The sequence below is a fragment of the Narcine bancroftii genome, chromosome 3 (genome assembly GCF_036971445.1).
Source record: "Narcine bancroftii isolate sNarBan1 chromosome 3, sNarBan1.hap1, whole genome shotgun sequence".
NCBI classification, from domain to species: Eukaryota; Metazoa; Chordata; class Chondrichthyes; order Torpediniformes; family Narcinidae; genus Narcine; species Narcine bancroftii.
In genome coordinates, this window is record NC_091471.1 from 106,615,679 (window position 1) to 106,642,918 (window position 27,240).

General features: G+C 42.0%; 1 protein-coding gene across 1 annotated transcript in view; it reads left to right on the forward strand.

The window, feature by feature from the left end:
* gabrg1 (gamma-aminobutyric acid type A receptor subunit gamma1) overlaps nucleotides 1–27,240 on the forward strand; it is a 92,902-nt gene that overhangs the window by 6,493 nt on the left and 59,169 nt on the right. The window contains exons 3-4 of the mRNA XM_069923093.1: nucleotides 11,639–11,787; nucleotides 23,479–23,546. Of these exons, the coding sequence (XP_069779194.1) occupies nucleotides 11,639–11,787; nucleotides 23,479–23,546 (217 nt within the window). The remainder of the gene's footprint in view (nucleotides 1–11,638; nucleotides 11,788–23,478; nucleotides 23,547–27,240) is intronic.

The window sequence follows — 27,240 nt, forward strand, 5'->3', positions numbered from 1 at the left end:
ATGCATTCCTGTGGGAGCGGTGGGCATGATGGGTAGTAGAGTTTGTCTCCCAAGATGAAGACAGAGAGATTGAGCAAAGGGAGAGTATTGCCAGAGATGGACCAAGTGAATTTGAGATCAGGGTGAAAGTTAGCAGCAAAGTGGATAGAGTTGTTGAGCTCATCGAGGGTGAAGGAGGAAATAAGAGAATCAGATTGAGTGATAATGCCCACTTCCCACTGTCTTATTATTCCCTGGTGCCAGAAGTAAAACAGCAAGAAACTACTCTTGCACAAAGTATTCAACAACCTTGTGGCAAATCTGATGTCAATATGCACCTGTTAACCCATCTCTCATTCTGAGAGTTGAAATTTGGAACTAAATTCTCTGTCAGCAACAAAGTTATGGCAGTGAATGCAAGAAAGGACCAGCAGCGAGGGATGTTATTTCTACTGCTTCCCCAGCCTCTGCCACTTGCAAATGTAAGTGATGAGACTGCTTGTGTAACTTAAACATGTAACCAATTTCTTGGTGACAACCTGAATATGGAAGGATGCAACCAGACCTTGGGGAGCAAGATGAAAGGTCCCAGGCTTCTATCAATGGTTTATCAATGCACTCCAAAAATCTTTCCTTCTCGCTCTCTCTCTCCCTCCCTCTCTCTCTCTTTCCCTCCCTCTCTCTCTCTCTCTCTCTCTCTCTCTCTCTCTCTCTCTCTCTCTCTCTCTCTCTCTCTCTCTCTCTCTCTGTGCCATTCTCTAACTTTCGCTCTCTCTCTTTCTCTCTGACTGCATAATAGGAGAAGGCTTAGTTATCTTCAGGATGCTGTTATCATTTTAGGACCCCCCACCACAAATTCTGCTGCTGCATTTACTCTCTCCACTACAGCACCAGTCAGAACTCTTCTTTCAAAGGTGAAGTGGGGTGCATGGCATATTCAGAAGGGTGCCTGCATTCTGTTCCACACAAGGAGATTCCTAGCTTTGAAGTCATACAAATTTTGCGATAATGTAACTTTTGGAACTGAGACTTTATGTTTTTGAATTTCTTTACTTATGTTTTAACCATAAAATTACTCTTTCCATCTTCCAGAAAGCAAAAATAAGGATGTCTATACATGAATTATATGTTTCATTTTAATCTCAGGCCTTTACAGGATACAATCAGCATGTTAAACTGACTGAAGAATTATTCCCATCTGTTCTGATTTGGAATAGCATTGACATTGCACAAAAACTAACAACCTGTTACCACATTGTTTGAAAATCTTGATGGCTGGACATCTGGAAAACATTGTGGTAATTCCTGTCCTTCTTCAATATACCAGGGCATAGGGTTTCTATCTTTCTTAACCCATCCACACATGGCCTGAGATTTGCACATTCCCATCGGCGTACCAGTGTTTTAAGTTTGCAGGCCCTAGAACCCATGGTTCCATTGGCATACAAGAGCCCTGGGTTCTTGCGGCCCATCAAACATATCAGGTTCAGCATTACTACATTAGGAGACATCTATAGAGTTTGACGCCCATGGGAATGATGAAGGACCTTCGACCTGAATCATTAAATCTGTTTCTCTTCCCATGGATGTTGCCTGACCTGCAGACTGCTTCCTGTATTTTCTGCTCTGATCAACAACCTCCTTTGAAGAAGACCGCAGAGCCCACCTCATTGACAAAAGACAAAGGAGAAAAAACCCAACACCCAACCCCAACCAACCAATTTTCCCCTGCAACCGCTGCAACCGTGTCTGTCTGTCCCGCATCGGACTTGTCAGCCACAAACGAGCCTGCAGCTGACGAGGACATGACCCCTCCATTAATCTTCGTCCGCGAAGCCAAGCCAAAGAGAAAAGTGGATTTCTTGCAAGGGCAGGTTTCAAATTTCAGCTATTGTGCAGAAATGTTCAATGGATCAAAATATGGGCTGCAAAACTGCAGGGAATCCGGGTTGTGCCCAAATGATGCAGTTCCATCAGTTCCCACTGAAATAATTGATTGCAGATCAAATATCTCAACATCTTTAAATTGTTTTGCTCCATGGAATAAGATACCCTGTGCGAGGTGAATTTAAATCAAAACAACCTGACGTTGAATGCCAAGTACAGGAGTTTAACAGGAAAATCTGCAGACAAAGTGATTGTAGTGCATTGTATCCCTAGCACTGTGCTAGCAAAGGCCATTCATCAAATGAACACGTGGAAAAATGCTTTAGAAATTTATTATAGTCATAGAATCATACAGCATGGAAACAGGCCCTTTGGCACATTCTGACTAAAATGTCCCATGCACACTAAATCTCACCTCCTTTTCAACCTATCCTATCCATACATCTGTCCGATCATTTTTAAACGTTGCAATAGTACCTACCTCAACCACCTCCTGCTGTGGTCTGTTCCATACATTCACCACCCGCTGAGCAAAAAAAGTTACCTCTCAGGTAGACTGGGAATCGCTTTGTTGAGCACCTAGCTCTGTCCGCTGCAAGAGCAGGGATCTCCCAGTGGCAGCCCACTTCAATTCCCCACCTCATTCCCTTGCCGATTTGTCTATCCATGGTTTTGTCCACTGTCAGACTGAGACAACCAGTATATTTTGTCTGGGCACCCTCCAACCAAATGGCTTGTTCAGTTCTCAACATCTTCAGTTTCCGTTAACACCCACCCTCCTCACTCCCCTGCACATCTATCCCTCTGTCTCCTTTCCAGTGGCTCTTCTCTCTCTCTTTCCATGTTCCTCTGTCTCCCTTCCCCTTGCTCTAGATTCACAGCCCTTTAATTCAGGTGCCTGTCTGCTTTTTACCCATACCTTGAAGATGGGCTCAGGCCCGAAATGTCGGCTATATATCTTTACTGCCTACGGATGCTGCACGACCTGCTGAGTTCCTCCAGCATTTCTGTGTTTTTACAAAATTGTGCAACTATGCTATAAATGGTCATCTCTGTCTTGCCCAAAGACAGGCTGCAGGTTCTACATTCCAATGGCTAAAATGTCACATAAACTTAAACCTTCTAGTTTTTTTCTTTTCTCGTGTGATGCCACACATTAGATGATTCAAAGTCAGCCAGCAGCTCACAGTTCATGTTGTATCACCATCAGCTTCCACCAGTAGTGTATGAGAGGTGACTTGGGAAGTGATTCTGAATTAATGCAATGCACAGTCTGGTCTCATCTGGACAAGTGTGTGCAGTTCTGATAACCACGTCATCAGGAAAACATGCCATCACTGGAGAGAATGTAATGACGAGAATTAAACTGATGCAAAGGGATATTTGTATTTTAAAAATATTTTCATTGATATGTAAAATAATTGAACAATGCATTTATGCAATGTTTAACACAATTAAAATATAAAAAAATAATATGAACACAATTCAAAAATCCAGAGCACATTGGTAATAGAATATCAAAGCATTACATTAAAAAAAAACCAACACAAAAGAGAGAAAAAAAGGAAAGAAAGAAAAGGTGAAATTATAAATTCTTTTCAAGAAAGTTTTAAATGTATATTTTAAAAAATTCAATTCTCTTTCCTTTTCTTCTTCTTTTATAGTGATGTAATCAATGCTTACATATTCACTGTTGAACAAAACAGCTATCTATTATATTATTAAAATCAAAAGGAAGAAAGGAAAAAAATCTGAAACAAAAAAAGAAACAAAACCTTATAAATCAATACCCTACAACTAAGCAAAGTTTTTAAAAAAAGATACATAGGAATCAAATGATACCAATCCAGAACCAAACAGCACAACACCAAAGCATCTAAACACCCCTAATTCTTTAGGTTATGATAATAGTCCATAAGTGCGCCCCACATTTTTTTGGAAGTTAATATTTGAATATCCTCGTTAGTTAAGATCAAGAACAATAGGGAACAGGATTTGAATTTATCATTTTCAGATGAGATTTGTGGCTCTATTTGTAACCTGATTAACCTGTAACCTGTACATGACACTGTTTGTTCCAATGTGAAGTAGTCCATAGAGTATATATATATATATTTAAAGTTAAACTATCTTTTGTTTATTCTGATGTGCAAATGCAAAATTTTTGAGGCTTCATTGATTCACATGTTCTGGGCTTGCCCAAGTTTAGAAAAAAATTGGAGAATGTTTCAAACTTGATTGGTAATTTTTAAGGTCAAAGTAAAACCCTGCCCCTTAATTGCTTTATTTGGATTTTCTCAAGAAGATGATGTTTTACTGACTTAAATTCAAAAGCAAATTTTATCTTTCACTTCCCTGATAACAGAAGGAAGAAAAATTATAATAGGAAGTGAAGAAATGGCTGAGATAGTAGACTGGTATGGATAGCATAACAGTTAGTGCAGTGCTCTTACTGCGTCAGTGACCTGGATTTGAATCAGGCGCTGTCTTTAAGGAGTTTGCATGATCTCCCTGTGACTGCGTGGGTTTGCTCTAGGCACATTGCTTTCTTCTCAACTTTCCAAAATGTAAGAGGGTTGTCGGTTAATTTGGGTAGTTTGGCTGGTCTGTTACTGTGTTTTGTGTCTAAAAAAGAAATAGTAGATAAATATACTGTGTCTGCTTTGACTGCAGTAGATAAAGGAAAACTGAAGATAAAATAGCAGCTGAAACTTAAAATGACTAATAGTTAAGATGACCAAATTTTTTTTTACAAAATTACTGAATCTGATAGTCAGTATTCTAATGTTCTAAGTAGGGGATGACTGTCCTAAAGGAGATAAATACTCATATTATTACACATTTGTAGAAGTCACAATTTCTGTTTATTTCTTATCTGAGATTCTGTGGATTTCACAAAATAGGAACGTAATAATAATATTAAGAGAGGAATAGGCAAAATAGGTAACTCTAGGCCTGTTGAGAAAAAGATGGAAACTATTAATTAGGATATATGCCTAGGTTTTGCTGAGAAATATCAATATATTTCTGCATTACCACTAATATTTTCCCACATAACAAGATAAATCTTGTGAATTCAATGTGAATTCAGAAGTTGAAAGGGTATGGTGACCAATTTGCTACTGTTTGTCTAATTGTACATTAATGTTGGATCTGCCATGCAGAGTACAGCTATTGGAGTCCACAGTGTAGTAACTCCTAACCTTATAACTGTGGCCATCCCAAACTGATTTGGCTGCCCATTGAAGATAGACAGTAGTGATGGAAGTGTGTTAGTTTGTCAAATGTTGGAAAAATGCTTTTATTCACTTGGACAGAAAGAATAAAAAGGCAGAATACTTGTTAAAGGTGAAGAACTTATCAATTTTGGTTTACAGTGAGATTCACAGAATATAGAGAGTAAATGCAAATATGGCAATAAATTTGGAAGGCAAATAGTGTGTGGATCTTTATTATAATGGGATTACTGTGAAAGGATGAAGATGTCTTACAGCAATTATACAGGGCTTTGCTGAGATCACATTTAGACTATATAGTCCAGTTTTGATTTTCATACTTCAAGCAGACTGAAATGTTAGAGCATGTTGGCATTAAGAAAGAAGATGCGTAGGAGCTTTTGCAAAGCATGAAGTTAGATAAATCACCAGGGTGAGATGAGATTTATCCAAGGCTATGAATGGGAAGCAGGGGTGGAGATTGCTGAGTCACTGGTGATGATCTGCACATTGTTGCTGGAGAATTGGAGGATTGCAAATGTTGTTCCCTTGTTTCAAATAGTGGGCAAACTATTGCAGGAAATCCTGAGAGAGAGGATTTACAAGGATTAAGAGAGGCATCATCAAATTAGGGATCGTCGGCATGGCTTTGTCAGGGGTAGGTCATGTCTCACAAGCCTAATTGAATGTTTTGAAGATGAAAGAACAAACATTGATGAAAGTAGAATGGTGGATGTAGTGTATATGGATTTCAGTAAGGCATTTGATGAAGTTCCCCTTGCAACTCTCATTCAGCAAGTGGGGAAGCATGGAATCCAAGGAGGCTTTGCTTTGTGAATATAGAATTGGCTTGCTCAGAGAAAACAGAGGGTGGTTATAAATGGTTCATAATCTGTATGGAGATCGGTGAGCAGTGGTGCAAGGACCTGTTCTGAGACACCACCTCTCTGTGATTTTTATAAATGACCTGGATGAGGAAGATAAAGGATGAGTTAGTAAGTTTGAAGATGAAATGAAAGTAGGAGGTGTTGTGAATAGTCTGGAGGGTTTCCAGAGGTTACAAAGGAACAGTGAAAGATGCAGAGCTGGGATGAGGAATGGCAGATGGAGTTTAACCAAGAAAAATATGGTGGTGCAAACTTGAAGGCAGAATTTGATGTAAATGGGAAAATTTTGAGCATTGTGGATGAACTGAGATCTTGGGGATCATGACCATAGTACATTCAAAGCTGTTGCATAGGTTAATAATTTTGTTAAAAAGGTGTATGGTATGTTGGTTTTTATTAGCCATGTGACTGAGTTCAAGAGCTGTGAGGTAATGTTACAGGTATATATGTCCTTGGATAGATTCCACTTGGATATTGTGTTCAGTTCTGGATACCTCATTACAGGAAAGATGTGCATGCTATAGAGAAGGTGCAGAGGAGATTTACAATGATGCTGCTTGGATTGGAGTGCATGCCTTATGAAGATAGGTTAAGTGAACTTGGTCTTTTCTCCTTGGAATGATGAAGGATGAGGGGTGACCTGATAGAGGTGTACAAGATTATGAAAGACATTAATTCTGTAGATGGCTAGAGGATTTTCCCAGGTCTGAAATGGCTAACACCAGGGGGCATAGTTTTATGGTGATAGGGAGTAAGTACAAGGGGTTTTGGGGTGGTGTAAGGTATTTTCTTCATGTAGAGGGTGGTGGGTGCATGGTATGCACTGCTAGCCAGGTACAATAGGATATTATGAGAGACTATTAAATAGGAACGTAGAGCAGAGAAAAATGGAGGACTATGCAGTAGAGAAATTCTAGGCAATTGTTAGAGTAGGTGGCACAGCACTGTGGGCCAAAGGGCATGTACTGTGCTGTAGATGTCTGTTCTGTACTAAAGGATCTAGCCCTGCAATAAATATACTAGATTGTCTTTAAGAATGAGAGGTAGCCCTGTTATGTTTGTTCCTTGAAGAAGAACAACCTTGTGTGGTTTTAACACCTAAGTAATTTTAATTTTTGAGCTGCTTGAACCAACAACGCACTTGACTTCTGTTGTATTCTGCTTTTGTTCTCGTGCCAACCACACACATTGACTACTTCGAAATGTAGTTCTTTGTATTCATGCATAATAATATATAATTCCCCTTTTTAAAAAGAAAGGAAAAAAAAACACAAAAACAATACCATGTCTACATAACAAGGGTATCTACATTCTGTGGTCAGTCTCTTTCCACTCAGCAGCATTCAACCAGGTGGTTTAACAGTCGTTTTGGTCTGGTATGTGTTTCCACCAGTGTTTTGGTTGCATTTGCTGTGTTAGTATTTGTGTCTTTCTGTGAAATCTAAACAACATGTTCCATTTCTACATGTGCTGGCCCCTTTTGTGTACTGACAGGTGATGGGTCACAACCATGGGTTAGAGCTTGTGGTCGTAGATCCTTGTGGTTCCTTCTCAGTGGTGTCCCTCCCTCTGCCTGGATCTGATAGGAATATGAATCTATTTCCTCTTGCACATAATCCTTGCATGGACCATATGCTAAAACTGTGATCTCGGATTCACATTGGAACTCCAGGCTTTAGGACAGGTTGGCTTTCACAGTCCTATCATGATACTGTTTGTGTTTTACTTTCTCTTCCACTTTAGCCTGTTTGACCTTGTGTGCTCCTTTAGGTAGTAACAGATTTTCCTGCATTGGAAGGTTTGTATGCGTTGACTCATCAGCCTTTGGGCAGGAAAAAGGCCATTCTGCAGTGGAGCACTTCTGTGAATCATTAGACTTCTGTGGAAATCCTCTTATCCATCATGCACTTTCTTCATGAGGCTCTTCACCACCTTGACAGAATTCTCTGCTAGGCCATTAAACTTCAAACTTGAAGTCATATGTTGAAACCCATGTATTGGGTTCACGGCTCAAAAATTGTGGCCCATTGTCTGATACTCCTTCACAAGGAACTCTATGCCCCACAAATACATTTTTTTTATGAAAGTGATAAGAGCTTTGCTGATGTTGACTCCAATGTTGCTACCTCTGGGTCATAGAAAAAAGTCTGTTACAACTATATGACTCTTCCCATTACAGTCAAACAAATCTACTCCAACGTTGAACACGGCCTGTCTGGTACAGGCTGTAGTGTAAGCGATTCTGCTTGCTGCTTTTGTCTACAGGTAAGGCATATTTCACATGAAACAGTGGTCCAGCTTATATCTTAGTTCATGTTTGGCCAGTACATCTCCTCTTGAGCTCTACTTTTGCATTGTTCCTCACCAAGATGTCTTTCATCTATCTTCTGGAGCATTTCCTTGGGTACCAACACTGGAATCACAAACTAGTTCCCTTTGAAGATGTCCCTCAAAGACATCTGCGTACTCTTCCATGAATGTTGTGTGCTCATCTTCATTCTTTGAAAACTCTTTTGACCTCGTTGAGGTCTTCACATGCACTCAGACCTAATATTGGCTGTACTCTCTTCTCTACAATCAGTAGCTGTGACTTTAGATGCTGCCCTTTGTGTTTGAAGATCACCTTATAGCCACCTTTTATGGAATATTAATGTAGCCTGTCACTTTTAATTTCACTGGATGAATCTTGTTCTTTATGTTGATAATCTTGTCATCGTCCATAGATAACAGATTCACCTAGACTCTGGTGTCGAGCTTAAATCGAATTACTGTTGCATTTACATTCTCTTTTGCCAGCAGTAGTCTGTAGTTAGTCCTCAAAGAATTCCTCCATTTCTTCATCCACTATGTACACCTTTCTCTTGATACCCCCTGCTTTGGTGCACTTTGCAAAATGATTCTTCTTCCTACATTTATTACAGGACTTTCCATAGGCAGGACACATCTTTGGAATATGTTTACCTCCACACCTGCTGCATTTGCTGTAGCTTTGGGAAACTCCTGGTGCTCTGCTTCTCTGTTTTCACCACATAGACTGTTGTGTCTATCGTATGCATATCCTTAGCTTATCCTCTTGTGGTCTCTGCTGCCCTACAAATGTTCATAGCCTTTTCCAGTGTCAAATCTTTTTCATGCAACAGTCTTTCTCTAAGCCCTTTATCTGAGATTCCACAAACTGTCTCTAATGAGTGAGTTTTTAAAATCTCCAAATTCACAGGACTTCACAGAGTGTGAAGCTCGGCTATGTATTGATTGAAGCTCATAGCTTGTTTCTAGTCACAGGTGAAAAACTTGAATCTCTCAAATGTGACGTTTTTACTTGGGAAAAAAAAACTTCTCAAATTTTATCATCAAAGTGTCCAACGTGAAACCTGTCTCATCAATTGAAAACTGTTATAGATGTCCAAAGCATCTTCACCCATTACATGTAGATGCTTTCCATTTTTTATTGGTCTCTCAATCCACCAGCTTCTATATAAATGCTGAATTGCTATTGGAAGCATTTCCAATTATCGGTTAGATTGCCAGTAAACTGCATCGGAGTGGGGAGGCTTAATTTATCCAAGATGGGAATTATTGTCTTTTCTTACTTACTCACACACTTCTGACACCATGTTATGTTTGAGCTTGCATGGTTTTAATGCTTAAACAACTTTATTTTTTGAGCTGCTTGAGCCAATAACACACTCAGCTTTTGCCGTAGTCTACTTTTTGTACCCACACCAATCACGCACATTGCCTACTGGGAAATGTAGTTCTTTATTATCAACACATAATAACACAAGCCCTATGAGGAAAGACTGAAAAGATTCACTACAGTTTAGAAAAATAAACGATTAACTGTAAATTCATCTGATTCTGAGAAGGATTTACAGGGTAGATATTGAACGCTTCTTGGAGAGTCTAAAACAACAGGTCAAAGTCTCAGAATAAAGGGTCCTGACATTCAGGAATGAAATGAAGAGATATTTTCTACTCAGACAGTAGCTCTGGAATATGAAGAACAGTGGAGGTTTGGGCTATATTCAGGACCGATATCAATACATTTTTGGGTACTGAGGAAAAGGGATCTGGATTGAAAAGTTGATAAAGTGAGCAATTAATTATAATTATCTTTCTTGGAAGTTTAAATTTAAATTTAGATGTACAGCACAGAAACAGGCCTTTTCATCCCATGACCCCGTGCCACCCAATTACACCCAATTAACCTACAACACTGGTATGTTTTGAACAGTGGAAGGAAACCTAAATGCCTCGAGGAAACCCCTACATATATCCTCACCATGGCTGCATGGGTTTCCTCTGGGCACTCTGGTATTTGGTATTATAACCAAGGGCAGAAGAGAAGCAAAATAAATTTGTGCATCCATTCATCCCTCCCCTGTCAGTCTCTTTACTGATCTTGGATTCAGAGAGATCCCAATACTGTGCACTCTAAAGTCATCTTGTGCCGGTTGTCAGTCACTAAAAGTTGCCTGGTTAAATGAACTTGATGCTCTACATTTGCACATTTCTATATGAGTTATGTAGCATTCATAAGAATTCATGATATAAACCTCTGAGTTTTATTAAATTTGATGCAAAAATTCAGTCAATACATGACCAGGGTATTTAGAAAGCACCTAATAAATACTTGATCAAAAGCCTGTGGGCTGCACTGAACAAGAGCCTGCCTCTCAGAGCATGGCTGGCTTTGTGGTAGGGCATTCCTTTGTGCAAGTGCTGTGACAGAGCAAATTAAGTTTCTTGTCAACAGCACAATATATTGCTCCAGTAGTACTAGCGGAGCATCAAGGGAATATTCAACAAACTTTATTACTAGCCGCAGAAATGGTGCAGTTGTATCAATCAGATCTGGTATACACATGCTTTTTTTCACACATCCTGGAGATACCTGTAGAATATCCTTATCTTCCTCCCCTTTCATTTCCTGCCAGTCTACCGCTTTGAAATTTGTGAATAAGCTTCAGTTACTTGCAAGATTTTTCAACGAACACCAGAGCAGAGATGAAAGGATGTGTCCCTGCTACGGAGAAGTATATAATGGGATTTAACTGTTATTCTTGTTATGTACAAATTACGTTCATTCATGAGCATTCTTAAAGTTTATAGATGATACAAAATCTGACAACATTATAAATCATGAACAAGATAGGTTTTCAAAGGCTTTGGACAAATGAGCCATAAGCACAGGTGAATGGCTGATGGATTGCCATGCAAATAAATTTGGTGTGCTGCCTTCAGAGATAGACAACATGAAATGGAAGTCCAACCTAAACAATACTACTTTGAGAACTGAAAAGATATTACACAAGCATGGACACCTGGAAGTGCAGTTCGCAAATCTTTCATGAGCAATTTGTAAAGAAGAAACTTGCTGGCAGGAGAGCAGAAAAGTGTATCCAATTGGGAAATCCTTTCATAGAAGAGACACAGGCATAATGTACTGAATGACCTGTGCCTGTGGCCACTTTATTCTATGATTCAATTTGTAGAAGTTTATGACTGAAAGCATTTCCTTTGTACTCCACCCAGTTCTTAGATTTTGAAATCTACCCCATGGGGAAATAATGGAAACAAGATCGTAGTTACATGCTGCTTAAATGTTTTTCTATTTTTCTTTTATTTCTTCTTAAGGATATTTTTTTAATGTACCATCCTTGTGTTTAGTGCAAACAAGATAGATGAGGAAGATTATGAGGACACAATGTTGAACAGAACATGGGTCCTGACACCAAGAGTCCATGAAAGTGATGTGACCAATATTCTGAACAACTTACTGAAAGGATATGACAACAAACTTCGGCCAGATATCGGGGGTAAGTTTTGTCTTTACTACTTATTGGCATTTTACAAACTAATAAAGGAAATTTGCCAGTGCAGAAGACTTATTTAGGATTTTAGTAGAAATAACTATATTTTTTTAAAAATAGAAAATTGTAAACTTATTCACTTCAGTAACATTATTGTTTATTTGAGAAAGATCTAGGAAATGAAGTTAAAGAGAATCAGAACATTCAATACAAAGCAAACATTTTTGAAACTAAGAAAGAAATTAAGCCTCTCGAAATGGTGAGCATGACAGGCAGCTTCTAAGATAGAGAATCTGAGTTTAAGTCTGAGTCATGTGAAATAAATTAGAATATTTAAATAGAAGTATCGGAGAATTGAATGAGATTGAGGGTCATTCAACCACCTGAACCGGAAAGTTTTTATGGAAGTAGCCATGAAGGTGACAGACTCTCACTGTAATTTTTCAGAATTATATTAATTCCTGAACATTTTCTACGAATTCAGATTTGGATTTCAGATTTATTGTCAGACATCACATACTTTTTCAAGTAGACAATGTACACATGTAAACAAATAAACAAATGTAAATAACTGTGCAATTCAGAGAGGAGAAAATATAACATACAATAAATAAACTGCAGAAGTAAGAGTCCTTACATAAGTCCCTGATTGAGTTTGTGGTTGAGGACCCTGATGGTGGAGGGTAGCAGCTGTTCCTGAACCTGGTGGTGTGAGTCTTGTGGCACCCAGACCTCTTACCTGATGGTACCAGCGAGAACAGAGCATGTGCTGGATGGGGTGGATCCTTGATGATTGCTGCTGCTCTCCAACAGCAATGTTCCCCATAGATGTTCTTGATAGTGGGAATGGGTGGCCTGTGATGTCCTGGGCTGTGTCCACTACCTTTTGCAGGGTTTTACACTCAAGGGTATTGGTGTCCCCATGCCAGACCATGAGACAGCTGGTCAGCACATTTCTCACCACACATCTGTAGACATTTGCCAGAGTTTCCAATGTCATACTAAATCTCTGCAAATTCCTGAAGAAATAGTGGTGCTGCTGTGCTTTCTTCATGATGCCATTACTGTGTTGGCTCCAGGGAAGATCCTCTGAGATAGTGACTCCCAAGAACTTATATTTGCTCACCCTCTCCACCTCTGATCCTCCAATGAACATTGGGTTGTACACATCTGGATTTCCCTTCCTGAAAGGAACCCAATGAAAACTATCATTTTAGGAAGGAGGGGAAAGAAAAAAAATAGAGAATTGCAATCCAATTAGCCTGACACAGCTGAAAGAAGTTGTTGAAATATATTAAGAAGGGTCACCTGGAAAATAATAATAGGATTCAGCAAATCCAACATGGATTTATGAAATAAATGTCATGTTTGACGAATCTATTAGCAATTTTTTTAAAGATTTATAGTTAAGGAATAAGTGGATATGGTATATTTAGATATTCAGATCTTTGAAGAAGTGCCATAAAGGAAGTGATTGAGCATAGTTAGAGCACATGGGCTAGGAGGTAATATATTTACATCTACTGAGATTTCATTAAACTCGAAATGACCCATTTATTCCAGCTCTCTGTTTTAACAGGCTTGAATAATGTGGTGGTACTGTAATTAGATCGGGGACATTGTAATTCCCAATTAATATGAATGACTTGCTTGATGGGACCACATGCTATATGCATGACTTGGGTGCCATTTCATGTTATAAGATGACTTCAAGGGATATTTAATAAGTCAGTGGGTGAGAAAATTGCCAATGGAATGTAGAGTGTGTCGAAAGAATCAAAGGCTTGTTGATCCAAACCAAGGCTTTTATTAACTAGAAGACTGGAGCGTATTACATGTAGGTCGACCAGTTCTGAATTACCTGGTCTGGCTAGGAGCAACCCTTTAAGACCTGCCAGTAGGCATGGCTACACTCTCAGCCAATCACAATCATCCTACACTACAATCTATACATTGGTGATAGAATCTGTACTATCACATTCACCCCTTCTTTGAGAACTGACCCTGGGGTGGATGGAGGGCTGTAAAAAAAAAAGAAAAATAAAAGGCCCAGTGAAGGTTAGGGGCTGTACAGGTGAGGGCGCCTGACCATCCGGTGTGACCGCCGTGGTGTCAGATTGGGGTCGCTGGAGTCATGTCGCTGGCATACTTGTCGGGTGCGGCCACTGCTTTGCTCAATTCCCCAACGGCATTTTCAAGAGTCTGGCCTGAGCTGGTGGGGTGTGGCTGGTCCCTCTGTTTGAGCACATGACCTGGGGGAGAAGGATTTGGGGGAGGATGGGTTGGAAGCACTGTTAGGCCTGATCCGGCTTGGGCTAGGTCCCTTAGCGAGACTGTGTCCTCCCACCCGTCCGGGTACTTAATGTAGGCATAATGCACGGAGCAGAGTCACTCGGTCAACCAAGGGGTCGTTCTTTGAGTACCGGACGTGGCATCGCAGGAGGACAGTTCTGGGAACCGTGAGCCATGCCAGTATGGTCGTTCCCGATTTGGATTTCCTCAGGAAAGAGAACATCCTTTCATGGGGGGTGGCATTGGTCACAGTGCATAGGAGGAAGCAGATGGAGTGTAGGGCACTAGTGAGCACGTCCTGCCAGTGAGAGGTGGGGAGACCTTGGGACCGGAGGGCAAGTGTAACCACTTTCCAGATGGTGGCATTTTCTCTTTCGACCTGCCCATTACCACATGGGTTATATATATATAAATACCCCTCCATAAATCTTCGTCCGTGAAGCCAAGCCAAAGAAGAAGAAGAAAGAAAGAATATATATAAATAGCAACAATGAAGACGCTGTTTACATCCAGTATTGCACGGATGGCAGTCTCTTCAATCTGAGGTGCCTGAAAGCTCACACCAAGACACAAGAGCAACTTGTCCATTAACTACTCTTTGCAGATGATGCCGCTTTAGTTGCTCATTCAGAGCCAGCTCTCCAGCACATGACGTCCTGTTTTGCGGAAACTGCCAAAATGTTTGGCCTGGAAGTCAGCTTGAAGAAAACTGAGGTCTTCCATCAGCCAGCTCCCCACCATGACTACCAGCTCCCCCACATCTCCATCAGGCACACAGAACTCAAAACGGTCAACCAGTTTACCTACCTCAGCTGCACCATTTCATCGGATGCAAGGATCAACAACGAGATAGACAACAGACTCACCAAGGCAAATAGCGCCTTTGGAAGACTACACAAAAGAGTCTGGAAAAACAACCAGCTGAAGAAACACACAAAGATCAGCATGTACAGAGCCGTTGTCATACCCATGCTCCTGTTCGGCTCTGAATCATGGGTCCTCTACCGGCATTACCTACGGCTCCTAGAACATTTCCATCAGTGCTGTCTCCGCTCCATCCTCAACATTCATTGGAGTGACTTCATCACCAACATCGAAGTACTCGAGCTAGCAGAGTCCGCAAGCATCGAATCCACGCTGCTGAAGACCCAACTGCGCTGGGTGAGTCACGTCTCCAGAATGGAGGACTATCTCCTTCCCAAGATCATGTTATATGGTGAGCTCTCCACTGGCCACTGAGGCAGAGGTGCACCAAAGAAGAGGTACAAGGACTGCTTAAAGAAATCTCTTGGTGCCTGCCACATTGACCACCACCAGTGGGCTGATATTGCCTCCAACCGTGCATCTTGGCACCTCACAGTTCAGCGAGCAGCAACCTCCTTTGAAGAAGACCGCAGAACCCACCTCACTGACAAAAGACAAAGGAGGAAAAACCCAACACCCAACCCCAACCAACCAATTTTCCCTTGCAACTGCTGCAACCATGCCTGCCTGTACCGCATCGGACTTGTCAGTCACCAATGAGCCTGCAGCAGACATGGACATATCCCTCCATAAATCTTCATCCGCAAAGCCAAGCCAAAGAAGAAAGAAAGAAGAAAGAAGTGCTGTTAGTCCTGCTTGAAGGAATACCATGCTCCAAAAGGTACTGCCACAGCTCCATGCTCATAAACGAGGACCACCTGTCACTGTGGATGTAACTGGGTACCCAAAGATGGCGAAGATGCTGTGCAGGGCCTCTATGACTGAGGAGGCGGTCATGTCCGAGCAGGGCACAGCGAATGGGAAGCGGGAGTACTCGTCGATAGCCATAAGGATGTAGGTATTACGGTTGGTCGACGGTAGGGGCTCCTTGAAGTCCACGCTGAGACGCTCAAAGGAGCGGGTGACTTTGATGACGTGGGTGTTCTCCAGATTGAAGAAGTGGGGCTTGCACTCAGCGCACACTGGGCAGGCTCGGGTCATGGAGCGAATCTCCTCGACCGTGTAGGGCAGGTTGCAAGCTTTGACAAAGTGCGCGAACCTAGTGACCCCTGGATGATAGAGCTCCTCGTGGAGTTTTTGCAGCCTGTTCAGTTGTATGTTGGTGCAAGTCCCCCTGGAGAGCACATCTGACGGGTCGTTGAGTTTACCAGGCTGATACAGTATGTCATAATTAAAGGTGGAGAATTCGATTCTCCACCTGGCGATTTTGTCATTCTTGATCTTACCTCGCTGGGCATTGCTAAACATGAAGGAGACCGCAAGTTGGTCGGTCAGCAGTGTAAAGTGCCTGCCAATGACGTAGTGTCTCCAACGACGTACTGCTTTGACTATAGCCTGGGCCTCCTTCTCGACAGAGGAATGTCGGCTCTCAGGACCCTGGAGGGTTCTGGAGAAGAAGGCTACCGGCTGGCCGGCATGGTTCAAAGTGGCTGCCAGTGCAAAGTCGGACGCATCGCTCTCAACTTGGAACAGGATGGACTCGTCGATGGCATGCAGCGATGCAGCGGCAATGTCAGATTTGATGCGGTCGAACGCTGCTCGGGCTTTGGTTGACAAGGGGAAGAAGGTGGTCTTGATGAGTGGCCGTGACTTGTCGGCATAGTATGGAACCCATTGGGTATAGTAGGAGAAGAAGCCCAGGCAGTGTCTGAGTGTTTTCTGGGTGTGGGGGGTGGGCACGTCCATGAGGGGACACATGCGGTCAGGGTCTGGAATTACCACCCCGTTCTCCACCACGCAACCTAGAATTGTGAGCAGAATGGTCCGGAAGATACACTTGTTGAAATTGTAGGTCAAGTTCAGCCGAATTGCTGTCTGAAAAATTTTTCAAGGTTGGCATCATGATCCTCCGTGTCATGGCCACAGATGATGACATTGTCCAGATATGGGAAAGTAGCTGTTAGCCCATTCTGGTCCACCATCCGGTCCATTTCCCAGTGGAAAACGTGACGCCATTTGTGACCCCAAAGGGTTCCCTGAGGAATTGATACAGCCGCCCATTCGCGTGAAAAGTCGGTCTTTTCGGAGGATCGGGAGCTGGTGATAGGCCAAGCGTAAGTCAATGGTGGAGAACACACGTTATTGGGTGATCTGATTCACCACATCCGTGATCCGTGTGAGGGAGAATGCATCCAGAAGCATGAAGCGGTTGATTGTCTGGCTGTAGTCATGAACCATCCGTGGCTTCTCCCCGTTTTTAACAACCACCACCTGGGACCTCCAGGGACTCGAGCTAGGTTCAATAATGCCCTCTTCCAGCAGTCTGCGCACCTCGTTTGTGATGAATTTCCTGTCTTCATAACTATATTGCCGGCTTTTGGTGGCCACAGGCTTCCAGCCAGGGGTGAGATTTGTGAAGAGCGCTGGCGGAGAAACTTGGAGGGTTGAAAAGCTACAGGTGAGGCCCCGGGGTGCGGGGTCAGGTGGCTCGGGCTGCCGCTGGGTGGAGTGGTTACAGACAGAGAGTGGAGCGTGAGGTCCTCCAAGGTGCAGGGAAACAATTCGGAACTGGCACTGAAAATCCAGTCCCAGCAATACAGGGATGCACAGTTGGGGAAGGAGTAATAGTTTGAAGTCTGTGAACTTGATGCCCTGGACTTTCAGGGTCGCCACGCAGTACCCCTTTACCCCGGTCGAGTGCGATCTGGTTGCCAATGAAATCCTCTGTGCAGTGGGGAGAATAGCCAGTCCGCAACGGCAGGCCAGTTCTGAGTGGATAAAACTGTCAGTTGACCTGTAGTCAAATAAGCAATTTGTATGGCGTCCATGCACTTTAATCAGTTCCATTGCTTTTGTGAGGGGATGGGGGTAGTCCTGGTCTAGGGTTACTGATGCAGTGACTTGTAATGGGGACAGTAGAGTCCTACGTGAAGACGTCAAGTAACGTGTGTGTGGTGACATATCAGAAACAGTCGGGCCAGAGCAGTCAGCGTCAAGGAGTTGATGCTTCTGCCTGCAGCCTGCTGGGGGTGTCGGTCAACCAACAGTAAGTGCTGGGAGTCGCTGCTTGTTGTTGGCAGTCGGGCGGTCAGCGGCTGTCATGGCAATGGGTAACGGGTCAGTAGCGTTGGTCGTGGCGGCGTGTCCCTGGTCGACAGCATCAGTAATGGTGGTGGGTACTGGGTCGGTAGCATTGGTTGCAGTGGCGGGTACTTGGTTGGTTGCCTCAGTGGTGGCGTGTCCCCGGTCGGCAGCAGCAGCGGGTCCCTGGTCGGCAGCATTGGTAGCGGCGGTGGCGGGCTCAGCGGTGATGGCGGCAGCAGGTCCCAGGTCAGCAGTGGCGGAAGCTATTGAAATCGGGGCTGGAGCCTAGTCGGACATTGCTTCGTGAGGGACGATGAAGCAGGCCAATGTCATTGTGGCGAGTGTGGGTTGTACCTTCCGCGCTCGGTGTCTGCCCCATGACGTCAGGCACTGCCGCGTGGTGCAGCCCTCGCTTTCATTGGATGAGACCTCTGAGGAAGAAATGTTTGAATGGGAGGGTGATGGTTGGGCTTCACACGAGGCACTGTGTTTGACGGTGGCCATTTTGTAGCGACAGACTAGAGAAAATTGGCCATTTTTAAGGCACTTCTGCCACCTGGCTTTTCTTGCTGGGCACTGGGACGTGGTGTGCTTGTCCCTCCCGCAGAAATAACACTTTGGGGTCACATCGGGCAGATAGCAGCAGCCGACAGGCCGTCGGTGTGCTGGGTGGGGGGTGTAGTAGGGTTGAGGGAGGGCATCCTACTCACATCAGAGCGTGGGGTCCAGACCTGAGAGTATACATCCATACTTAAGACCGCATCCTCCATTGTCTTTGTGATCCAGATCACGTCCTCTAGGCTTTCTCCCCCGTGCAGGCACTGCTTCACCTCATTCGATTGGGTCCTGGCCACGTAGGCATCCCGAATGATATCGTCTGTGGTCTCCGCAGCAGTTCTGTCTGTGCAGGCACAGTCCCCGCCCATTGCCCTTAGTGCTTGAATATAAGTTCTACAGAACTCACTGGACTGTTGCCTCCTTGTTGCTAGTTTGTACTGAGCATAGACCCTGTTCACCGGTCGCTCATAGAGCCCTTTCAACACCTTCATGGCTGCGGCGTAAGTGGTCGCATCCTGGATGCTCTGGTAGACTCTCGGAGACACCATAGTCATCAATATTAGTAGTCAATGGCTGTCCTCTATCACAGCAGGGTCAGAGAGTTGTAACTATGCTTCAAAGCACCTCACCCAGTGCTTAAAGTCATTCGAGGCTGTAGCCGACTGTGGGTCGATGTTGAGGTGTTCCAGCCATAGCATACACTCCATCCCTTTAAAACTTTCTAGTTAATAAAATTGTAGAGCGCAAACCAAAGCTTTTATTAACTATAAGACTGGAACGTATCACATGTAGGTCGACCAGTCCAGAATGACCTTGTCTGGCTATGAGCAACTCTTTAAGGCCTGCCAATAGGTGTGGCTATGCTCTCAGCCAATCACAATCATCCTGCACTACCATCTGTACATAAACACATTGGTGAAAGAATCTGTACTATCACCTGGAATATTTCAATGAAAATGAAATATCAGTCATTCTCGCAGAGAAAAATTCTTTTTTTTCAAATGTTGGTGGTGTTCAGAGAGATGTAAACATTCTTGATCAGCGAAAGATAAAATACAGGTAAATGTTGGCCTTAATTGCAAGTGTGCAAGTGCAAAGTGAAAGAAGTAAGGTTGTTTTCCCAACTCACAGACAAGGTCTTATTTTTCCTGAAATCCCTCCTTCCCTCATCCTTCACCAATGTGGCCCTTTTCTTTTCTGTCTGGCAGTAATTGTCTCCCTTAGCCACTGGATGTGACCTCAACATTGGCTTTTTTGCCCAGCAATTGCCTTGCCTATCAGTCTGACAAGAAATGGAATAAAATTATGTTCCATATTCTAGGACCTTTCTTCATACAGACCATTTCTTCTCATTTCCCCAAGAATATTAGTCTGTCAACATTTTCACGCTCTCCACAAGCAAGATTGGTTTGATTGGTCCTCTTGTCTGGTTGTCAGATTTGCAGGAGGATAGATGAAATTATCATCTTCTGATTTAAAGGGACTCTTCTGATTTAAAGGGACTGATTTAAACTGCCTGATATTTAACTCCCAATGATTTTCAGGATAATAGCCCTTGTTTAAGTGACTTAAATTCAGTATAAAGCTTTTAAGATAAATCAAGGTTATAGAAACAAAAATCAAATAAAAATAGTTGGAAAGCTTTAATATGTTAATGCAGGATTTTGACTTTAGTTAAACAGGTCATGACTAAATGTGTTAAAATGTGAACAATGCACTTCATTTTCAATATCATGTTTTCTCCATGATATGGGGATTGATGACTTGCTTATAATCAGAAATGTTCTGTTTGTAGAAAGAGAATTGAAAAATTAACTGCAAATGTGAAGACACCATTGCAGTCATATATTTTCAAAACCTTTCAATAAGTTGATTCACCTGAAAGTTTGGAGCATCCCACATCTCACATTGAAAGCATACAGCAGGGGCCTGGAGGAACCCTACTAATCATCTTTGCATTCATAGGCCATATTCCAATCAAAATCACTGTCCATCTCATGAGGCACCTGACAGCTGAGGCACAAGTGAAGGAGATGAAGCTAAATATAGTACTTCTCGATTTTATCCACTCCACCTGATCCTCAAAGTGCCATGTTAGTCTGTGAAATGACAGTCTAAGTACTACGGAGCTGGTAGAAATACAAGACATTTTTTGAGTCTCAGCATTCTGATATACAGCTCTGTAACAGCATCTGGAGATTGCCATCATTTACCCATCTCAGATGGTAGCATGTAGAAGAAATACTGAATTGCTTAGTTGTACCTTCACCCGAAGGCAAACGCAGGGGAAGTAAACTACCACATCACATGCAGAAAAACAAATTCCCTTCCCGCCAATCTGTTTTTGCTGGTCCCATTTTCCTGCACTCAGCCCAAATCCTTTTAAGCCTTTCCTTACCATGACCTATGTACATGTTTTTATAAACATCGCATGTCCTTGCTTCTACCGCTTACTCTGGCAGCCCATTTATATACCCACCACCTTCAGAGCAACAAAAATGCAGTGCAGATTCCTTTTAAATCTTTCCCCTCTCAGCTTAAATCTATGTCTGTAGTTTTAGATTCCCCTACGCTGGGAAAAAAAAATACTATACTATTTATCTTCTATATGCCCCTCAAAAGGATTATGTTCCTTTTGCCATTGAAATGTTACCAATTCATCATTATTGTCTTGTAATCCATGATCATCTTCATTTATCACAACCACCATTCTGATTATGTTGACTGACAATATTCCTATCACTGAACATTTCCATTGCTTCCATAAACAGCAGAAGCAGAAGAGTCCATTTGTCTCTCCTAACTCCCCAATGGATCTGCCTTGTCTACTTCACTACAACGTTACTCAGAGGATCCCTGTTCTCCATTATATCAGCACATGATCACTCTCTTACCCATCCCTCAACCAATCCATTCTCTACCTGGCTGCAAGCATAATGTCTGACAATTCTGCAGTATTTCTGTTTCTTTTCAATAAAATTGTACTGAGAACTATTAATAGCAATAGCAAATTTTCAGCTAATTGCTGTGTTTGTAGCAACAATGTATTGAAAGTCTTACCACATGGTGTGCTCATTTCTAAAAGCATACTCAAACTCATGCACACTCCAGGTGGTACAGCTTTCCTGCTGCTGAACCCTAGCTCAAACACTTGATGAAGAAAGACCATTAGGCAGAGCTGAGGTCTAAAGTAGAAAAGTAATAGCATTAGCATCTAATCAACTTTGAAAAGTGTTTTTTTTTAAATCCTGAATACTGGTAGTTCAAATTAATTACCAATTCTGTCCACTGACTGTTCAGTGCCACTTCTATAAATATGTTCATATGCATCTGATATCATTTTGGAATCAGCCATGAGATCACTGTCTGCTTCTGAAGGACCTGTTGTGCCTACACCCCCCCGAGCTGTCTCCACCTTCACCCTTGCCTCCCACCACATGGCCCCCATCTACCATCATCCTTCACCCCTCCCCAGTCACGAGAGTATTGGAAGAGAAATACTTTCCCTAGTTGGTGAGGTCAAAATGTTTCACAGGAAATGTGGGATGAAGTCCCATTAAACATATTTAAAATTTGGTTAGATAAATTTTTACATGATAGAGGAATTAGGGGATATGGGGAGAAGGCAGGTAGGTGGAGTTAGGCCATAAATTAGATCAGCCATGATCGTATTGAATGGCGGAGCAGACTCGATGGGCCATTTTTGGCCTACTCCTGTTCCTACTTCCTATGTTTAAAATCCAGCATCAAGCTGATCAGGGATTCCTGGGAAACATTTCTATTTAAAGGGTGATTGAAATTTAGAATCCCCTTCCCAGTAGTAACTGAGGTCAGGGCAATTGTTTATTTAAAATCTGAAATTGGGAGGATGCCTGTGGAATTACAGTAGATCACAGATTAATCAAGATCTGATTGAATGATAGACCAGATTTGAAGAGCTAAATGCATAAGCTTGTTCCTGTTACTAATGTCATTAATGATCCTGAGCAACGACATCCTTGTTTGTAAATGATGATAGATGTTTAAGTAAATAGTTATTCATAACATCTGCTTAACTGCATTGATTGTATTCACAGTTTCTAAATTTTAGTTAAAGTGGTTAAAAGGATATGGCAAAAGCCAAAATTTTGACATGTCAGAAATTACCCTGAACTAAATAAGAGAGAGGAGTAGACGTCAGCCCACTGAGTCTTACCCACCATTCAATAATGAGCTGATCCCTTTCCCACTCAGCCCCACTGCCTGGCCTTCTCCCCATAACTTTTAATGCCCTGGCTAATCGAGAATTTATCAGTCTCTGTCTTAAAGTGAATCTCCACTGTACTGTCTCTGATGTCAACATATCTTTTCTTAAATGAGCCCCAATCTACTCACAATACTCCAAGTTTGAAAGTATAGTTCTACATTTCATTATGCAAATGTTCATCAATAAACGTACAGAGCAGCAAGTTTTTCATTGCTATAAAGAATGAGTTGTCATCTTAAGCATAATTGCATTGTTCAAAAGGTTAATTCAAAATATTAGTTCAGAGGTAAATACTTATCTGCGGTCCTGTTGCATTCCAGCTGATATATTGTATCTAGAACTGCTGCTTGAAATTAAAAAAAAATATTTGTTCATTTGAACACAATAACAATAAATTGCGTGTTCACTTGCAAAACTACTTAACGATATAGAGACAATTTTCAGCACGTAACTTTGGGAGAAGTGTTTGACAAATGTGATACTGTCTTGTAAAAAAACAGAAAATAGTTTTTCACAATAGATAAAATTCTTTATAATTAAGTTATGTGTCCTTTTCTGCCATGGTTACAATTGGAAATGTGGTAAATTTACAGTGAGACCAACAATGATTGAAAGTGACATCTATGTGAACAGTATTGGACCAGTCGATGCCATTAATATGGTGAGTTAATCAGTCCATGTGAGTTGTATGTTTTTGATTGTGTGCCATTATTACTTTCTCATGTGCTTGATTGCACAATTGCGGAATATACTGAGTTATGACTATACCTTCAATTTGCTCACAAATTTAGGTTGGGAGTCACCAAGTTCATTCAAATTTACTGACCCATATTGAAAGAAATACCTCAATTACAAGTACGGAGAAAGCAAAATTGTATGGATTATATTTGGCTGAGAGTTAACTTACCCCTGGCAAACCTTTAAACCATTTTGGATTGTTGATAACAGTTCTATCTATCCCCATGATATGACAAACAGAAGGCATACATAAAGATGGTTTGTTGAGGGGGGAAAAAAAATCACTTGATAGATTAAATTTAGTTTATTAGTTAGTTGTAAGAGTAAGACAATATCAATAGATTTGCAGGTCTTTGATGAGCCTTCAGTGCTGTGAGTCAAACCTTAAGCAGGCGTGGAATCATTTTGATGGGTCACATTAAGAATTATTATCTTTAACTTTTCGGTTTCTTGATCATCAATCAGAATGCATGGATTCATTAAAAAGAGATCTTTCACATGAATGTGAAAGGTAATTAAATTTGATTTCTTTGTGGTGCTACATGTTCTTTTCTTTTCCTCTTGCTTGAGATTTCCTTCAGGTAGATTCTCAAACACCTTTATTTTAGAAAGTAAAATAAGAATTTAAATATCAACCATTTTAGATTTGCTCATCTACAATGTGCAAAATATTATAAAATTCAGCATTCCAACTTACTAAAGTCAAATAAATTGATGATTAGTATTTTGGCTAGTTTGGCCAACTTAATGGAATCTTAAATTGGACTATGGAACATAGGAACATAGGAAGTAGGAACAGGAGTAGGCCAAAAATGTCCCATCGAGCCTGCTCCGCCATTCAATAAGATCATGGCTGATCTAATTCATGACCCAACTCCACCTACCTGCCTTCTCCCCATATCCCCTAATTCCTCTATCACGTAAAAATTTATCTAACCGAATTTTAAATATGTTTAATGAAGCAGCCTCAACCACTTCCCTGGTTAGAGAATTCCAAACATTCACTACCCCGCAATGAAATGACTGACCTCCACCATCTTTCTTTGTGTATTGTATGATCCAGCCACTGGAGACATGATTCCCATTGCCTTCAATTTTCCTAGGGCTCCATAATGACATACTTGTTCGAATACTGCCATGCTGTTCACCTATAGAATTGTGCATTGGTTTATGTTCAGACAATGAATGGAGTTAAGTGGTTCTGAAGAAGCCCAAACTAGGTATCAGTGAGCAATTTAGTGAAGACTTGAGAGTGCTGCCACATCAGGTTTCACTGAAGATTTGAGAGTTAACATCTTGGGTGATAATGAGTCAGTTTGTGTTTGTCTTCTTTATGTGAACAAGATATCCCTGAGCAATTTTGTATATTGTTGAGTAGATGCCAGAATTGTAACTGCACTCGAGCATTTGCTCTTCTGGTCAAGTCCCTCCCCACCTAGATTTGGGTTTGTCCCTTCTGATCCAGTCCCTCCCCAACTACATCTGAGATATTTCACATGCTCTTCATCACTTCAACAACTTCCAAATGTCCCTGAACTCGACCAATTCATCTTTACCATGGATATCCAATCACCATATACCTCCAGCCCCATAAGGAAGGCCTCAAAGCCCTTTTTTTCTTTCTTGACAATAAGCCTCACCAGTTCCCCTCCACCAGCACTCTCCTCTGGCTGGTAGAACTTTTACTCACCCTCAATAATTTTTCCTTTGACTCTTCCCACTTTAATCAGGTTAAAGATGTAGCCATGGCACCAGCTATGCCTGTCTTTTTGTTGGCTATGTGGACGAATCTATGCTACAAGCCTACACAAGCAAGGCCCCTCAATTCTTCCTCCACTACAATGATGACTAACTTGATGCCGTGAAGATGAGCTCATCAACTTTATTCACTTTCCTGTCAACTTCCACCTTGACCTCAAATTCCCTTGGTCCATTCTATCAACATATTCCTCTTTCTCGATCTCACTGTCTCTATTTTGGAAGACAAATGCTCACAGACATCTTCTACAAGCCTACCAATTCCCACAGCTACCTCAACTACAACTCTTCACACCCTGTCCCCCGAAATGATTTCATTCCTTTCATTCAATTCCTCTGTCATATCCCAGGATGAGATCTTCCATCCCAGATCATATGAGATGTCCTTCTTCTTCAAACAATGTGGCTTTTACTCTACAACTATTAACTCAGCTCTCACCCGCATATCCTCCATTACCTGGATATCGGTGAAGGCTCCCTCTGCTATCATTCACATAAGGACAGCATTTCCCTTGACCTTACCTACCACCCAAGCAGCCTCTATATCCAAGATATCCTCCTCCATTATTTCCACCACCTATCACAAGATCCCATCACCAGAAACATGTTCCCTTCACCTCCCCTCTCTGCCTTCTGCAGGGACTGCTCCTCTGGATGACTCCCTCGTCCACTACTTCCTCCCCACCAATTTCCTCTTGGTACCTACTCCTGTGAATGTAAGAGATACTCCATTTACACCCACACCTCCTCTCTCAATATATTCAGGGCCTCAAACAGACCTTCCAAGTGAAGCCGCATTCCATTTGCAAATCTGCAGGGGTCATCTACTGTATCCAGTGTTCCCATTGTGGCCTCTTCTAAGTTAGAGAGATTGAACACAGGCTGGGAGATCAGTTTATTGAGCACCTGGCTCTGTTCGCTGCAATAGCATGGATCTCCCAGTAGCCACCCATTTCAATTCCCTGTCCCATTCTCTCACTGACATCAGTCCACGGTCTCATGCACTGCCAGACTAAGACCACCTGCCAATCTTCTTCCCCATCTCCTTTCTAGTTCTGTCTCTTTTCTCTCTCTCTCTCTCTCTCTCTCTCTCTCTTGTTCTCTCTCTCTCTCTCTCTCTCTCTCTCTTTCTCTTTCCCTATCCCCCTTTTCCATCTGTCTCTCCTTTCACAGAGCCAAAATCAATTCTCACCTTTCCTCTTATTGTATCCAATGAACACCTTTTGTTGTTCTGTACTTCTCCCCCTCCCATTCTACCCTTTTCTTTCTCTAGCCTTTAATTCAGGTGCTTGTCTTTTTTCACTCACGTCTTGAGGTAGGGCTCAGGCCTGAAAAGTCAGTGTATATCTTGACCTCCTATGGATGCTACAAGACCAGATGAGCTCTTCCAACATTTCTGTGTATGGAGTACAATCACAGCTTCTTTAGACTTTCATGTTTCACTGGAGCGGCTTGGCTGCAGGTGCCGCTAGATTGGAATCTCGGGTCTTCATTACGTCAGCTGGAATGTGATCTGGTCCCTTACAATTTTGCCATCTCAGGTATCCAATGAAGTGAATTGAACTGGCTTAAACCTGTCATTAATGACAGTGGAACCCTCGGGAGGAAGCTTAGCTGATGGACTATTTGTCTGTTTTGGATGAACATACTCAAAAATCTGACTTGGTTTGGTTGGGTTACACTTTAATCAATGGTCTGGCAGTCATCATACTGTAGTCAAGAATAGTTGTTCTAACCTTTTTATCAGGATGGATGATGTAATTTTCTATAATTGGACTGAACATACCATCAGTTTTTTGGCACATATACATAATGACAGGATCAGTCATCAGAAAATAGAATACTTCAAAGAATCATTA